Genomic DNA, 16,836 nt, shown 5'->3' on the forward strand with positions numbered 1-16,836 from the left:
GCCTCCCAAGATTTGATAGGACAGAACCAAATGAGGAAGTGTGAGACACCTGACTAGAAGCAAACCATGGAAAGGAAAGCATGGAATAGAGATCTCTCAGCAGTTGGACAGAGACTGAACAGGCTGTAAATCGGCAGAGAGGGAAAACGACCTCACAAGAGGTCACAGATTGAGTACCGAAACCGAGCAATGACAATCAACTTATTATTTCAACGGTAGAAATCACAATATTCTCCATTTAGGTGATATTTGTCAATTACCTTAAAAAAAATCAAAACCCATGAAACCGATCACCAGTTACGTTTTCTTAACATTGCGTTTCACTTTTTAAAAGATTTAGGCTAAATCATGTCTTTCTGTGGTTGTGTCTCCATAGATGGACTCGGAAAGAAAAATTCCTTAGAGAGATCTCTGTGTTCCCAGGACTGTCCAAAGGAGAATCACAACATCCCGGAGGATCATCAGGTAGATGACACTGAAGCCTCCACAACATCTGACCATGAAGTGATGGGACCTGAGCTCATCTTACATTTTACTTCTTAGGGTGAAGATCTGATTGATATTAAGGTTGAAATTATCGATGAAGTAGAAGAGATGCTGGATGTGTGGGCCGATCAGCAGGGTGAGGAGGGGAGATTGTCATGTCTGTTCTGTGGTCACCGACTACTACTCCCATCATCTCATTGCTTGATGCAATCTATACTGTCACTATATTTCCTACAGATGAACTTTTAGAAGGAAATCCACCAGAGAGATGTCCCCGTCCTCTGTCTTTCCAGGACTGTCCGGAGGAGAATCACAACATCCCGGAGGATCATCAGGTAGACGGCGCTGAGCCCTCTAACATCTCTATGGGAGAGGTGTCATTTCTGGTCTCATGGTCATAGATGTCATACATTCTTGTTAGTGGAATACACTGGGAAATTTATAGGAAATAGCAAATGGGAATCAAAAAATGAAAAAAAGAGGGTGAGAAAGCCACTATCTTCCTTTAAAAACAATTTTTTTTCTAATTAATTTTTTATCCCCACATTCCAGGATTTTTTGTAGGATAAGTTGTAATTTTTTATGGCACCATTATTTTATCTTATAGTTTTGAAAACTGAAACTTTGGGGAGGAATGGAAAAAATCTTGAATATTGAAATTCCTCCATTATTTTTGAATTCCCTATTTACTGTGTGGTTAAACATGAAATGATAACTTTTAATTCTGACTTTCAGTAAATGTTACAGTGAATATGCTATAAGTGTCCAGATGAGAACAAACCGTTAAAAGGTTGTTCTCAATTTATAAAATTGCTTTTATTAGGTAGACAATATAAATATAGGCAAGTCCGCAGTTGACTTGTTTTTTTTTTATCTGTTCTGATTTTCCTGTAATGAGAGCTTTTATCTAACATAGTGTACAGCTCATTTTCACAGAGCTCAGCCTCTAATATCTCCCGAGTTCCTGGCCAAGTGTGCGCAGAATCTACCTTCCAGGAGAGAGGCTAACTCCTAATCTCCAGGCCCCTTGTCTCAAGCACTTTGATTCCTATACAGCAGTTGTCCGCTCACCTCGCTATCGGCTCCTGACAAGTTGCTGTTATAAATACTGTAAAATCTCCAAGACTACAAGCTTCATATCAGGTGTCTTTATCACCTTTCTCTCACTGTGCTTTCTTTAAGATTTTGGAGGCGTCTGATGGGATTTTTGACCTTTCATCCAGAGCACCATTTGTTTTCTCCGTTCTAGTTCATCCCAATTGTTTTGGATGGAGCTGAGGTCTGGGCTTTGTGCCGCCAGTCATGTTCTTCCACCAAACTCCTCCCACCCATTTCTTTTATGACTTTTGTGTCCTTGGACCAGTCATAGGGAACAGAAACGGGCCTTCCCCAAACTCTTCCAACAAACCTGGAGACTATAATTGGCCACAATGTCTTATGCTGAAGCGTTAAGAATTCCCTTCGCTAGATCAAAGGGGCAGAGGTCAACCCTTAAAAAACGAACCCATAGCATTATCCTCTTCCACCAAACTGTACAGCAAGTACAGTGAAGTCAGTTAAATTTCTTCTAGCATTCACGAAACCCAGACTCGTCCATCAGACGCAGATAGAGAAATGTGATCCCTCACTGCACAGAACACCGCTCCTCCAGAGTCCAGCGGTAGTGCGTTGCTCCAATGAGTTTGTGGACAGACTTGAATTTCCAATAGACTTCAGTTCTTCCAGTCGTTGCTGTCCTCTGGTCGCAGCTAAACTGCTGCCATAGTTGTAGGAGGGGTAAATTAGACCTGGACATACTTAACCCCTTAGCGAACAGGTTAGCGCAACTATTTTTATTCCATTTATCCATGGTATTACAGCAATTCCAGGTAGATGGTCACAATGCAATGTCACCAGCCCTCATGATCCCATCCTGGGGCCAATAATTCCACTGGCTCCGCACCTGGCAATACCCACTTCTCCCAACTCTTGGCTGGCCCACAGCTTTTGTATCTCTTGCCGATATAGTCTGCTCCATACCACAACCGTAGCACATGTTTCTCTCTCCAGTTGGCAACAACAGTCCTTAAGATAGTTCCTAACATGAAAAAAAAAAAAAACACAGGCAGAGAGGCTTACCTGTCTAAATGGACCTCAATACAATTGCACTACCAGGGTGCAGCAGACCATTTAGACAGGTAAGCCTCTCTGCGTGTTTTTTTTTTTTCTTGAATATTGGAGGATTTTTTCCTCTTTTTGTGGTCTTCGTGTAAGATAGTTCCTAATATCCAGGCGATAGTTGATCGTAGCACGTGTATCAAGCTCCAGCCGTCAACCCATCTCCAATCTCCATAGGCCATCCATACAGGGTCAACTGGACCTCACCAATAGAGCTTTGCCGTTCAGCATCACTGCACCAACTGCCTCACTAAACATGTGGCTTATTGTTCTCCCTTTCCTGGGATCAGAAGTGTTCACACCCACCAACTTATATATTTGCTTTCAGCCCAAAAAGTGAAGAATATTCCAGAAGCCCAGTTTCCGACCTGTCTGCAGGGTTGTGTATTAGAGATGCCCCCTGCAGAGAGAAGAAAAGACACACATGCCCCCACCAGATGCCGGACAGAAAAATTAATGTAGGCCTTATTTACACAAGAGATCCAGCCCACAGATCTTACCGTCACTGAATGGAAACATTGATTTGGGAGGCTCAACACTTTCCACGAGAGATTTGTGGACCTTAAACCGACGAGCAAGCAAATATCTAATAAATACAATAACAAAATCAACATACTGGCGCTCTGTTGTGGAAAAAGTCTGTGGTCAGCTCCTCACAAGTATAAACATATGAAGCCTTATTTTTTGAAGAACAATTAGTTTTGAATGAGAAAAAAAATTCCCTTATGAAATGGGGGCTAAAAAACGCAATTCCGTCACAATTTTTTGGGCCTTGTTTTTACGGCGTTCATTGTGCATTGAAAATGACCTGACAACATGATTTTCCAGGTTACACTTATGGCGATACCAAACTTATAAAGGGTGTTCTTTTTTTGTGTTCGTTTAGTGACTAAATAAAATTCAAACAATGGGAAAAAAAGCGTAATTTTTAAGTCTCACTGCTGAGTTGGACGTCAGTTAGTGAACGAATGACACCATCAAGTTCCATGATACAGCCTTCTCCCCATGTTTGGAATTGTACTGAAATGTTACATCAATCTCCTACCTAGATAACTCACCGCTTCCCCTCTCTGACCACAACATTCTCTCCTTCACACTCACAATCCCTCGCCCACCCCAGCACCCTCCTACACACCATTCAGTCACAAATCTACAAGCCATTAACCCTCATACACTTTCAGACTCCCTACACTCATCATTGTCCCCAATCTCTTCTTTTTCCTGTCTTGATCTGGCTGTACACCACTACTATGACACTCTTAGAAGCACCCTTGACCAAGTAGCTCCCCTCACCCTCAGAACCTCCAAACGCAGAGTGAAACAGCCCTGGCTCACATCGCAAACCCGATTTCTCCAGCGATGCTCTAGGAGTGCTGAACGCTTATGGAGGAAAACTCGCACACCAGAAGACTTCATACACTTCAAATTTATGTTAAGGACTGTGGTGTGGTGACCCATGTTACAGCCAGGGGGCGCTGTGTGTGCGCTTCAAGATGCGCTTGGAGGCATAAATGTGATGAGGCAAAGTCCGGCAGGAGTGTAAATGGCCGGTACGTGTGTTGCAGAGGAAGACACTCTGTGCTGTCAGTCTGAAGTTTGGTTGGTGTGCTGGGACCTGTAGTCCCACAAGTAGTTGTGTAATGCTAATGGGAGATTGGCAGGGCTAGTTATGAGAGATAGGAGGGTCAAACTAGCCACACACCCACACTCCCACCCAGGGGAGTGGTTACAGGTAGATAATGTGACCAGGGTGTGGGTCACAGGGTTCCTGTGTATGGATCCGTTTGGTCCATGTGCAAGGTCTTGGAGGGTCGCGGTGTTGGAGTCTCCTGGTATTCTCCAATACTGAGATCCGTGAGTCCTGCAATAGCCTGGGTGTTGGATTGTCCTGAAGTGGGCTGGAGTCCTGGAAGCACTGCTGAAGCTATGGACTGAATGCTCGAGAGTGTTGGATTGTCCTGGGATGGGCTGGAGTCCTGCAAGCACCTGGTAAGAGTGTGAGTCCTGGAATGGTCAGAGTGTTGGATTGTCCTGAAGTGGGCTGGAGTCCTGGAAGCACTGCTGAGGCTATGGACTGAATGCTCGAGGGTGCTGGATTGTCATGGGATGGGCTGGAGTCCTGCAAGCACCTGGTAAGAGTGTGAGTCCTGGAATGGTCAGAGTGTTGGATTGTCCTGAAGTGGGCTGGAGTCCTGGAAGCACTGCTGAGGCTATGGACTGAATGCTCGAGAGTGTTGGATTGTCCTGGGATGGGCTGGAGTCCTGCAAGCACCTGGTAAGAGTGTGAGTCCTGGAATGGTCAGAGTGTTGGATTGTCCTGAAGTGGGCTGGAGTCCTGGAAGCACTGCTGAGGCTATGGACTGAATGCTCGAGGGTGCTGGATTGTCATGGGATGGGCTGGAGTCCTGCAAGCACCTGATAAGAGTGTGAGTCCTGGAATGGTCAGAGTGTTGGATTGTCCTGAAGTGGGCTGGAGTCCTGGAAGCACTGCTGAGGCTATGGACTGAATGCTCGAGAGTGTTGGATTGTCCTGGGATGGGCTGGAGTCCTGCAAGCACCTGGTAAGAGTGTGAGTCCTGGAATGGTCAGAGTGTTGGATTGTCCTGAAGTGGGCTGGAGTCCTGGAAGCACTGCTGAGGCTATGGACTGAATGCTCGAGGGTGCTGGATTGTCCTGAGACGGGCTGGAGTCCTGCAAGCACCTGGTAAGAGTGTGAGTCCTGGAATGGTCAGAGTGTTGGATTGTCCTGAAGTGGGCTGGAGTCCTGGAAGCACTGCTGAGGCTATGGACTGAATGCTCGAGGGTGCTGGATTGTCCTGAGACGGGCTGGAGTCCTGCAAGCACCTGGTAAGAGTGTGAGTCCTGGAATGGTCAGAGTGTTGGATTGTCCTGAAGTGGGCTGGAGTCCTGGAAGCACTGCTGAGGCTATGGACTGAATGCTCGAGGGTGCTGGATTGTCCTGAGACGGGCTGGAGTCCTGCAAGCACCTGGTAAGAGTGTGAGTCCTGGAATGGTCAGAGTGTTGGATTGTCCACGGATGGACTGGAGTCCTGTAAGCACCTGGTAAGATCATGGACTGATGGCCTGTGTGTTGGAAGTGCCTGTGATTGGACTTCCTGGAAGCGCATGGAGAGGCTGCATCTACAGAGCCTGAGACGGTTTCTGTGTTGGGGAAGCTACAGTTCCTACTGTGGGTCTGGACTATCTGAAGTGCCCTGGTCACAAGGACGGTGATCCCAGTGAGGCAGTTTCCCTGTGAACTAACACTGGCAAGAGTCAGTGTGTGGAGCCGAAGCTCCTGAGGTAATCCCTGGTATGGGATAAAACCTGTGATATATGGCAGAGATGTATCTGCCATTGGAACAGACTGTCGGGGTGTAATATGTTCCGTTGATGCATGTAATGTAATGAAGAGAAAAGACGTGACTACCGAATGTTTTGTAAAGCCACACGTGTTAAAGTAACAGACTGTGTGTACCCTGGCTTACGGTGCGGTTTATGATGCTTTAATAAACCGGAACGGACTTAATTTGTGTGAGAAATCGTGCCTATATGCGTTATTCCCGTGCAAAGCGAGTGTCCCCCAAGACCTGAAGTAATGGAAACGCTACAGGACCTATAACTCTGCCCTTCACCTCGCCAAATAGACCTACTTCACCACCCTGATCTCCTCACTATCCAACAACCCCAAGAAACTTTTTGACACCTTTCACTCCCTCTTCAGGCCAAAAGCACAAGACCCTATCACAGACATTTGTGCTGATGACCTGGCCTCCCACTTTATAGAGAAAATAGACAATATTCATCAGGAAATCCGCTCCCAGCCATCAAGTGCAGTGACTTTCATCCCTCCCTGCATTTCACCTGGCTCACTCTCCACATTCGATCCCATCACAGAAGAAGTCTCCAAGCTCCTCTCCTCTTCTCGTTTGACTACATGCACCAGCGACCCCATTCCCTCACACCTCCTCCAGTCTCTCTCTCCAGTCGTCACAACTCACATAACTACAATTTTTTATCTCTCCCTCTCCTCTGGCATTTTCCCCTCCACCTTCAAACACTCTATCATTACTCCATTACTTAAAAAAAACCTACCCTCGACCTATCCTGCACAAACAACTACAGACCGGTCTCCAATCTCCCCTTCATCTCAAAACTCCTGGAGCGCCTAGTCTACTCCCGCCTTACCCGTTACCTCTCCACTGACTCCCTCCTAGACCCTTCACAGTCCGGTTTCCGCCCCCTACATTCGACAGAAACTACACTCATCAAGGTGACCAATGACCTTCTGACAGCAAGTGTAACGGTGACCACTCTCTGCTCATTCTCCTCGACCTCTCTGCAGCTATCAACACTGTTGACCACCCTCTCCTAATCTTTAGGCTCCAGTCACTAGGCATTAAGGACACTGCTCTCTCCTGGTTCTCCTCCTACCTTTCTGACCGCTCCTTCAGTGTTCTGTTCTCTTGCTCCACTTCCTCTCCTCTTCCTCTCACTGTCGGGTTACATCAGGATTCAGTCCTTGGCCCCCTTCTCTTCTCCCTCTACACGGCCCCAATTGGACAGACCATCAGCAGATTTGGCTTTCAGTACCATCTTTATGCTGATGACACACAACTATACACATCATCCCCTGACGTTACCCCCGCTGTACTACAGAACTCCACTGACTGTCGGTCTGCAGTCTCCAACATCATGTCAGCTCTCTATCTGAAACTCAACCTCTCCAAAACTGAACTTCTTCTGCTCCCGCCATCTACTAACCTCCCTAAATCTGACATTTCCCTCTCCGTGGGTGGCACCATAATAACACCCCGGCAGCAGGCGCGCTGTCTGGGTGTTATGTTTGACTCCGATCTCTCCTTCGCCTCCCACATACAATCTCTTGCCCGCTCGTGCCATTTACACCTAAAGAACATCTATAGAATCCACCCTTTTCTCACCATGGAAACAACAAAAACCCTCACTGTCGCCCTGATCCACTCCCACCTGGACTACTGCAACGCTCTATTAATTGGCCTCCCCCTCACTCAACTTTCCCCTCTCCAGTCTATCCTTAATGCGGTAGCCAGGGTCATCTATCTAGCTAATCGTTACTCGGACGTGTCGTTACACTGGCTGCCCATTCATTACAGGATACAATTCAAAGTACTTGTTCTCACCCACAAAGCTCTCCACAGTGCGGCACCCCCTTACATCTCCTCCCTCATTTCGGTCTATTGGCCTAACCGACCGCTGCGCTCTGCAAATGACTTTCGACTAACCTCTGCACTAATCCGTACCTCCCACTCCTGACTCCAACACTTCTCCCGTGCTGCGCCAATCCTCTGGAATGCTCTACCCCAAGATATTACGACCATCCACAACTCGCATAGTTTTAGGCGCTCGCTCAAAACACATTTGTTCAGAGCGGCCTATCACGTTCCTTAATCAGTTATTTTATGTTTGTGTGTGTGTAGCCCATTCACTATCTCCATCTATCCCCCACCCCCTGAAGATGGCTGGACCCTCATTGTAAATACATCATTGTAAATACACACCTGTGCTTTGTATCTCCCCCACCTCATTGTAGATTGTAAGCTCTCACGAGCAGGGTCGTCTTATTTCGCTTTAATTATTGTATTGTTAACGTTGTTACTTATGACTGTTGTGTTTGAAACTGTTAAACTGTAAAGCGCTGCAGAATATGTTGACGCTATATAAATGAAGATTATTATTATTTATTATATTATCTGATATATCAGGGGGAAGATCTGATTATTATTAAAATGGAGGATGACGAAGAAGAGCTGACCAGCTCTGGTCAACCATGTCTGAGTGATGGAAAGGATGAACTTCCACTAGCTGTTATCGCAGGTATGTAATAATGACCACAAAAAGTGATACTGTGTGACACATCATGTAGGACAGGGGTCCCAGACCTATGGCTTAGGAGCCACATGTGGCTCGGGAGCCCATGATGTGTGGTTACCGGTCAGCTTGGTGCATTAATACCAGGTCTAGCAAACAACTATGAAGAGCAGGTCTACAGATGGGTAATTTTGTGAGTAGCCCTGCACAGAAGAGCAGATCTAAATGTGATTATTTTGGCCTTGGGGTTTGGAGATAACTATGGTAAGATGGAGACCGGATGATGCTAACTGACAGGAGGTGAAGCTAAGTGGAACATGTGGTGTGGATGTGGCGGGAGTAATTGATGCGAGAATATTGAATGGAGGTATCGTGGGAACTGTGGATCTTGATGTACTACCTCACTGATTTCTATGGTCAAGCTTTGGCTGTCATTATACCAGTAATGGGGGCTCTGTGTCGCTTTTGTGAGGGGGGAGGTACAGGAGCTGGATGTGGCCCATGATCCTCTCTTAGACCTCAATGTGGCTTCCGAACCTCTCTCATAGCTGGATGTGGCTCTCAAGGTCAGAAAGGTTGGGGACCACTGGTGTAGGACCTGAAGGAGATGTGAACACACAGAGAAATTCTCTTCACTGTGTTACTTGAACCTTGTCGTGCTCTAGTTTAGCATTAGGATCCCTGGGATAAGTTCTCAATATCAGATTGATGGGAACCTAACATCCGAATGTTTCCAGGTCCTGAGCTACAGTACCAGAGTCTGGTCACCATGCAGCAGACTGAGCTGTGCTGTTCTGGCTCCATTCAAAACTAACTTTAACGGCTTAAACAACCAAGCCCAAAGCTAATGTGGGCTTTTCTTTGACAGTCAATAGACTACAATCATGGCCAAAAGTATTAACACCCCTGCAATTCTGTCAGATAATACTCAGTTTCTTCCTGAAAATGATTGCAATCACAAATTCTTTGGTATTATCTTCAGTTAATTTGTCTTAAATGAAAAAAACACAAAAGAGAATGAAGCAAAAAGCAAAACATTTATCATTTCACACAAAACTCCAAAAATGGGCCAGACAAAAGTGTTGGCACCCTCAACCTAATACTTGGTTGCACAACCTTTAGCCAAAATAACTGCGACCAACCCCTTCCGGTAACCATCAATGACTTTCTTACAATGCTCTGCTGGAATTTTAGACCATTCTTCGTTGGCAAACTGCTCCAGGTCCCTGATATTTGAAGGCTGCCTTCTCCAAACTGCCATTTTTAGATCTCTCCACAGGTGTTCTATGGGATTCAGGTCTGGACTCATTGCTGGCCACTTTAGAAGTCTCCAGTGCTTTCTCTCAAACCATTTTCTAGTGCTTTTTGAAGTGTGTTTTGGGTCATTGTCCTGCTGGAAGACCCATGACCTCTGAGGGAGACCCAGCTTTCTCATACTGGGCCCTACATTGTGCTGCAAAATTTGTTGGTAGTCTTCAGACTTCATAATGCCATGCACATGGTCAAGCAGTCCAGTGCCAGAGGCAGCAAAGCAACCCCAAAACATCAGGGAACCTCCGCCATGTTTGACTGTAGGGACCGTGTTCTTTTCGTTGAATGCCTCTTTTTTTCTCCTATAAACTCTATGTTGATGCCTTTGCCCAAAAAGCTCTAATTTTGTCTCATCTGACCAGAGAACATTCTTCCAAAACATTTTAGGCTTTTTCAGGTAAGTTTTGGCAAACTCCAGCCTGGCTTTTTTATGTCTCGGGGTAAGAAGTGGGGTCTTCCTGGTTCTCCTACCATACAGTTCCTTTTCATTCAGACGCCGACGGATAGTACGGGTTGACACTGTTGTACCCTCGGACTGCAGGGCAGCTTGAACTTGTTTGGATGTTAGTTGAGGTTCTTTATCCAACATCCGCACAATCTTGCGTTCAAATCTCTTGTCAATTTTTCTTTTCCGTCCACATCTAGGGAGGTTAGCCACAGTGCCATGGGCTTTACACTTCTTGATGACACTGCACACGGTAGACACAGGAACATTCAGGTCTTTGGAGATGGACTTGTAGCCTTGAGATTGCTCATGCTTCCTCACAATTTGGTTTCTCAAGTCCTCAGACAGTTCTTTGGTCTTCTTTCTTTTCTCCATGCTCAATGTGGTACACACAAGGACACAGGACAGAGGTTGAGTCAACTTTAATCCATGTCAACTGGCTGCAAGTGTGATTTAGTTATTGCCAACACCTGTTAGGTGCCACAGGTAAGTTACAGGTGCTGTTAATTACACTAATTACAGAAGCATCACAGGATTTTTCGAACAGTGTGAATACTTTTGTCCACCCCCTTTTTATGTTTGGTGTGGAATTATATCCAATTTGGCTTTAGGACAATTATTTTTGTGTTTTTTCATTTAAGACAAATTAAATGAAGATCAGAATACCAAAGAATTTGTGATTGCAATCATTTTCAGGAAGAAACTGAGTATTATCTGACAGAACTGCAGGGGTGTCAATACTTTTGGCCATGACTGTACATATCAGTACATTCCAAGAAAATAAATTGCAGAATAGCAGGTAAAACTCCAGCATTCCATACAGCGGTATCCATATATATATTGAGACATTCTGTGTCTGATAGTTCCTAGGAAATGCAAAAAGTGAAATCTGCAGAAAAATTCTCAAGACATGCACATTCAGCTACTTGTACACATGCGCCTAAACATTCTAAACGTTATGTATACCTTGGCATACTCTATTGTTATAGTATGAATAGCCTAGTCTAAATGGCCTTCATTAGAAATGTTATACCATTTTTTGGTGCAAATAGTCTGGAAGCTTTGCAAAAATGTTACAAATCCTTCGAGCTCCTGCGCCTGATGGTTCTCTGCTCTCTTCTCTCAGTGAAAGAGATCGCAGCAGGGATAGTGCGTTAGTTGTACACAGAAATCCACAATGTGGAAAGAGGATAAAAGATCTACAGTCTCGGGGATCTTATATATTAATGGGAGAGAAACACAGAGATCACACCCAGTCTGTATCACTTGGATATACACACACACACACTGATCATATCCAGCCTATATAACTGAAAGACACAGAGCTCACATACAGCTCATACAACTTTTATCAAGTCAAGGTGTATGTAATAAAAGTGGTGACTGGGTGTAGAATAGATCCAATTTTAGTGGTAATTTTAATGCATTATTTGAGCCAAACCTTGAAATGGATTGAACGGGAATGATTTTGACTTCTTCCTGATAGATCCACTTCTGGCTTTTCCTGAAAATAAATGCCTCAAAAACAGAATGTGTGATTCCAGCCTAAAAGGAATGTTGCAACTTTTTTTCTACTGTGTGCTTCAAAAATTTTCACCATTTGTTTTGACTCCTAACAGAAAATGATAGTAAGAATTCTGAAGAAAATGCAATGTTACCTGATTATAAAGCGGAAGGTGAAGATATGAAACAACGCTCTTCAAGTGATAAACTAATTTTCCTCCCAGGATTTCATAGTACAGATATATCATATAATTCCCTGGATAATGAGGAAACTTCTTCTGATCAATCTCTGTTTGTTACCACAAGTCCAAGTCTAAAAGCAAGTCAGAGATTTCGGCATGCTGAACATTCCACAAAAAGCGCCGTTCACAGAAGAATTTACACAGGGGAGAAGCCATACTGTTGCTCACAATGTGAGAAGTGTTTTTTAAAGAAATCACATCTTGTTATACACGAGAGAATTCACACGGGAGAGAAGCCATTTTCATGCTCACTATGTGGGAAGTTCTTCACAAATAAATCAAATCTACTTAGACATCACAGAAGGCACACTGGAGAGAAGCCGTATTCATGTTCAGAATGTGGGAAATGCTTTTTAGATAAAGCGGATGTTGCTAAACATGAGCTAATTCACAAAGGAGCAAAGCCGTTTTCATGCTCATCATGTGGGAAGTGTTTTACCTATAAATCCAGTCTTTTTACACATGAGAGAAGTCACACAGGAGAGAAGCCGTATTCATGTTCAGAATGTGGAAAACGTTTTACACATAAATCAGATTGTGTTAGACACCAGAGAATGCACACAGGGGAGAAGCTGCATTCATGTTCAGAATGTGGGAAGTGTTTTCTTAGTGAATCAAGTCTTATCATACATCAGAGAAGTCACACAGGAGAGAAGCCGTATTCTTGTTCAGAATGTGGGAAATGTTTTGCACAAAAGCAAAGTCTTGTTAAACATCGGAGATTTCACACAGGAGAGAAGCCTTATTTATGTACAGAATGTGGGAAATGCTTTACAGTTCAATCAGATCTTATTAAACATCAAAGAATTCACACTGGAGAGAAGCCGTATTCATGTTCTGAATGTGGAAAATGTTTTACACAAAAATCTGATCTTGTCACACATAAGAGAATACACACAGGAGAAAAGCCGTATTCGTGTTCAGAATGTGGGAAATGTTTTATTGCTAAAGCCAAACTTCGGGATCATCAGAAAAGTCACTTGGGAGATAAGGTGTTTTGATTTCTTATTGCTTTGATATCTATGGACATTGAGAGTTTTCATTTATTGGTGAAATTAGCCTGAATCTACCAAATGGCCAAATTGTATTTACTCATGGTTATCTATAAGTGTCATCCATACAGGAACACAATTGTGGAGATGAAAAAGAAAAAAATGTATAACTTTCAAAGCAGTACAGCTCAATTGTTACCATGAACCTTGCTTCTTATTAATGTATTCAGAATCTCACCTACAATGCAGGGAAATCTTAAGTAGCATAAAGGAAAAGTAAGGATACTCTGGGGAACTTGTTTTTCTAACATGTGGACATATCAGTATTTTTATTAAAATATCCTAAAAATATAATGAAATTGAACAGAAAACACTTTTTTTGTTCAAAAAGAAATGTCTAAATGGTATTTATCACTGCTTGAAAACCTTGTCGTGTGTATATGAGAAATAACACTATTTTGCATCCTGCATTTTTCAACAGTTTTTTTCCTTTGCAGGTTCTATATATAATTTGTTGTCATCTCTAAATTAGTTGGTGGAGACTTGCAGCTATGAAGTTTTTATATACAGTGCAGACAAATGGATTCCCACTCTTCTTCTGTGGCAAAAAGCAGTACTGCCCTTATGGCTGTGAATCTAGAACGGAAGCAAAATACATTTGCTGAAAGCTGCGACTCAGTTTGTTGAAATGACCATGAAATAACATCACGTTGTATATGTCTTTTGGGGTGAAGTCATGTATATTGCATCACAGATTAAGTAGAGAGTATAAGATGAGGGGATGGAGTGAGCACATCTGGAACAGATAGGTTGGGTTCACATTGCGTTTGGTCACCGCGTCATTGGCTTTGTCGTGGTTTCCTGCATGCTCTGTTACACATTATTTTTCACCCATAATTTGAGGTGGACTCCAAGACTTGTTTGACTGCATTTTGTTGTCATACTTAATATCATCAGTCAATGGACCTGTTTGCATATACGCCCAAGTCCTGTTTTCCAAGGCTTCAGACATAAGCCCCAATGCAGCTACTAATGTGAGGATCAAACACAATGTGAACCCAGCCTTAGGATCCCAGTTATGTGCAATCCCTGTCGTTTAGTTGCTTATATACCTTGCGAAATTGTGAATTTGCCATGTAAGAAATTTTATAGAGGAAGAGCAGTGCTACCTGGGCAATAACAGGATTGCATGTTCACGTCCCCTTGTAGGACTTAAATCTTTTCTTTTGTTTACACTATTTATAAGTGAAAAAATAAGCTTTGATCATCAAATTTTATATTAAAAATCAAAAAACCCTTGAAAAATACTTGGAAGTATGATGGCTATGTTATGGTCTGGGAGTTCTTAAATGTATCGGGATCTGGTTATTTCATCATAGAATTCTCTGTAAGATCTTCATTGTACCAGGGGATGTCTGTGGACAATGTGAGATAAGGTCTAAGAATGAAACTCCTACAATACATACATTTGCATTATAGTATTAAATGAGAATGTCCCTAAACACACACACACACACACACACACACACACACACACACACACACACACACACACACACACACACACACACACACACACACACACACACACACACTCTGTCCTGTGATCACAGGTATATATTTGGTGAATGGATATTATACTTGTATGATTGATTGGTCATACTGGAGTGGAAACGCAACTGCCGAATATCAAAGACCACTAGGCCATTGTATCATATTAGTTGTTTCTCAGTGGAGAGTGTACCATTATAAACCAGGTGGAGAACCAGCTGGCCAACATTCTTTACCTTTGCACACGTTAAGGTATTTGGGGGTCTTCGGAGTCATGAAGTGGCCAGAGACCACTCATAGGGACATTTAGGTTGTGGAAAGCACTGGGGCTCTATCTTTAGTTTTACCATCCTTGGACTCGCATAATTTACACAAATAAGTTGCCCGTTCTTTATGTATTTAAATATATTACAGTAGACTGTACTGTTAGATATTCTAGGTATACTGTATGTCTGTCAGTATATAGGCGTGATCAGTGAATGAGATGCATACCCTCCAGAGTGTGTGCTTGGATAATTCTACATTTACAACCTGTAGAACTCAATATGGGATATTGTATACCATAATTATTATAGATATAGCTACATGAACAAATTGGACAGATGCAGGCACAAACCATAATATACAGTGGGTACGGAAAGTATTCAGACCCCTTTACATTTTTCAATCTTTGTTTTATTGCAACCATTTGGCAAATTCAAAAAAATTCATTTTTTCACATTAATGTACACTCTGCACCTCATCTTGACTGAAAAAAACAAATGTAGAAATGTTTGAAAATTTATTAAAAAAGAAAAGCTAAGATATCACATGGTCATAAGTATGCAGACCCTTTGCTCAGACTCTCATATGTAAGTCACATGCTGTCCATTTCCTTGTGATCCTCCTTCAGATGGTTCTCCTTCATTGGAGTCCAGCTGTGTGTAATTACACTGATAGGACTTGATTTGGAGCGGCGCACACCTGTCTATATAAGACCTAACAGCTCACAATGCATGTCAGACCAAATGAGAATCATGAGGTCAAAGGAACTGGCCAAGAAGCTCAGAGACAGAATTGTGGCAAGGCGCAGATCTGGCCAAGGTTGCAAAAGAATTTCTGCAGTACTCAAGGTTCCTAAGAGCACAGTGGCCTCCATAATCCTTAAATGGAAGAAGTTTGGGACCCCCAGAAGTCTTCCTAGACCTGGCCGTCCAGCCAAACTGAGCAATCGTGGGAGAAGAGCCTTGGTGAGAGAGGTAAAGAACCCCAAGAGCACTGTGGCGGAGCTTCAGAGATGCAGTAGGGAGATGGGAGAAAGTTCCACAAAGTCACCTATCACTGCAGCCCTCCACTAGTCAGGCCTTTATGGCAGAGTGGCCCGACGGAATCTTCTCAGTGCAAGACATATGAAAGCCGCATAGAGTTTACTAAAAAACACATGAATGACTCCCAGACTATGAGAAATAAGATTCTCTAGTCTGATGAGACAAAGAACTTTTTGGTGATAATTCTAAGCGGTATGTGTGGAGAAAACCAGGCACTGCTTATCACCTGCCCAATACAATTCCAACAGTGAAACGTGGTGGCAGCATCATGCTATGGGGGTGTTTCTCAGCTGCAGGGACAGGACGACTGGTTGTCTTTGAAGGAAACATGAATGCGGCCAAGTACAGAGATATCCTGGATGAAAACCTCTTCCAGAGTGCTCTGGACCTCAGACTTGGCCAAAGGTTCACCTTCCAACAAGACAATGACCCTAAGCACACAGCTAAAATAACAAAGGGGTGGCTTCAGAACAACTCTGTGACCATTCTTGACCGGCCCAGCCAAAGCCCTGACCTAAACCCAACTGAGCATCTCTGGAGAGACCTGAAAATGGCGTCCACCGACGTTCACCATCCAACCTGACGGAAACTGGAGAGGATCTGCAAGGAAGAATGGCAGAGGATCCCCAAATCCCGGTGTGAAAAACTTGTATCATTCCCAAGAAGACTCATGGCTGTACTAGCTCAAAAAGTGCTTCTCCTCAATACTGAGCAAAGGGTCTGAATACTTATGACCATGGGATATTTGAGGGTTTTTTTTCATAAATTTGCAAAAAATTCGACATTTTTTTGGGGGGGGGGTTCTGTCAAGATGGAATGTAGAGTGTACATTAGTGAGAAAAAATGAACGTTTTTGAATTTACCAAATGGCTGCAATGAAAGAGTGAAAAATTTAAAGGGGTCTGAATACTTTTCGTACCCACTGTACATGGACTTAGTGTATATAGACCAAAGTGGTACTGAAGTTGTACTAATTCACTGAGGAACAATTT

General features: G+C 43.5%; 1 protein-coding gene across 2 annotated transcripts in view; it reads left to right on the plus strand.

The window, feature by feature from the left end:
• Positions 1-14,293, plus strand: part of LOC138657449 (zinc finger protein ZFP2-like) — a 51,629-nt gene extending 37,336 nt beyond the window's left edge. For both annotated transcript variants that reach the window (XM_069745243.1, XM_069745244.1), the window contains exons 5-9: positions 377-465; positions 544-622; positions 724-821; positions 8,388-8,499; positions 11,869-14,293. In XM_069745243.1, coding sequence (XP_069601344.1) covers positions 377-465; positions 544-622; positions 724-821; positions 8,388-8,499; positions 11,869-12,995 — 1,505 coding nt within the window. In that variant the 3' untranslated portion in view covers positions 12,996-14,293. The remainder of the gene's footprint in view (positions 1-376; positions 466-543; positions 623-723; positions 822-8,387; positions 8,500-11,868) is intronic.
• Positions 14,294-16,836: the final 2,543 nt, after the last annotated feature.

The sequence above is a fragment of the Ranitomeya imitator genome, chromosome 1, assembly GCF_032444005.1.
Source record: "Ranitomeya imitator isolate aRanImi1 chromosome 1, aRanImi1.pri, whole genome shotgun sequence".
NCBI classification, from domain to species: Eukaryota; Metazoa; Chordata; class Amphibia; order Anura; family Dendrobatidae; genus Ranitomeya; species Ranitomeya imitator.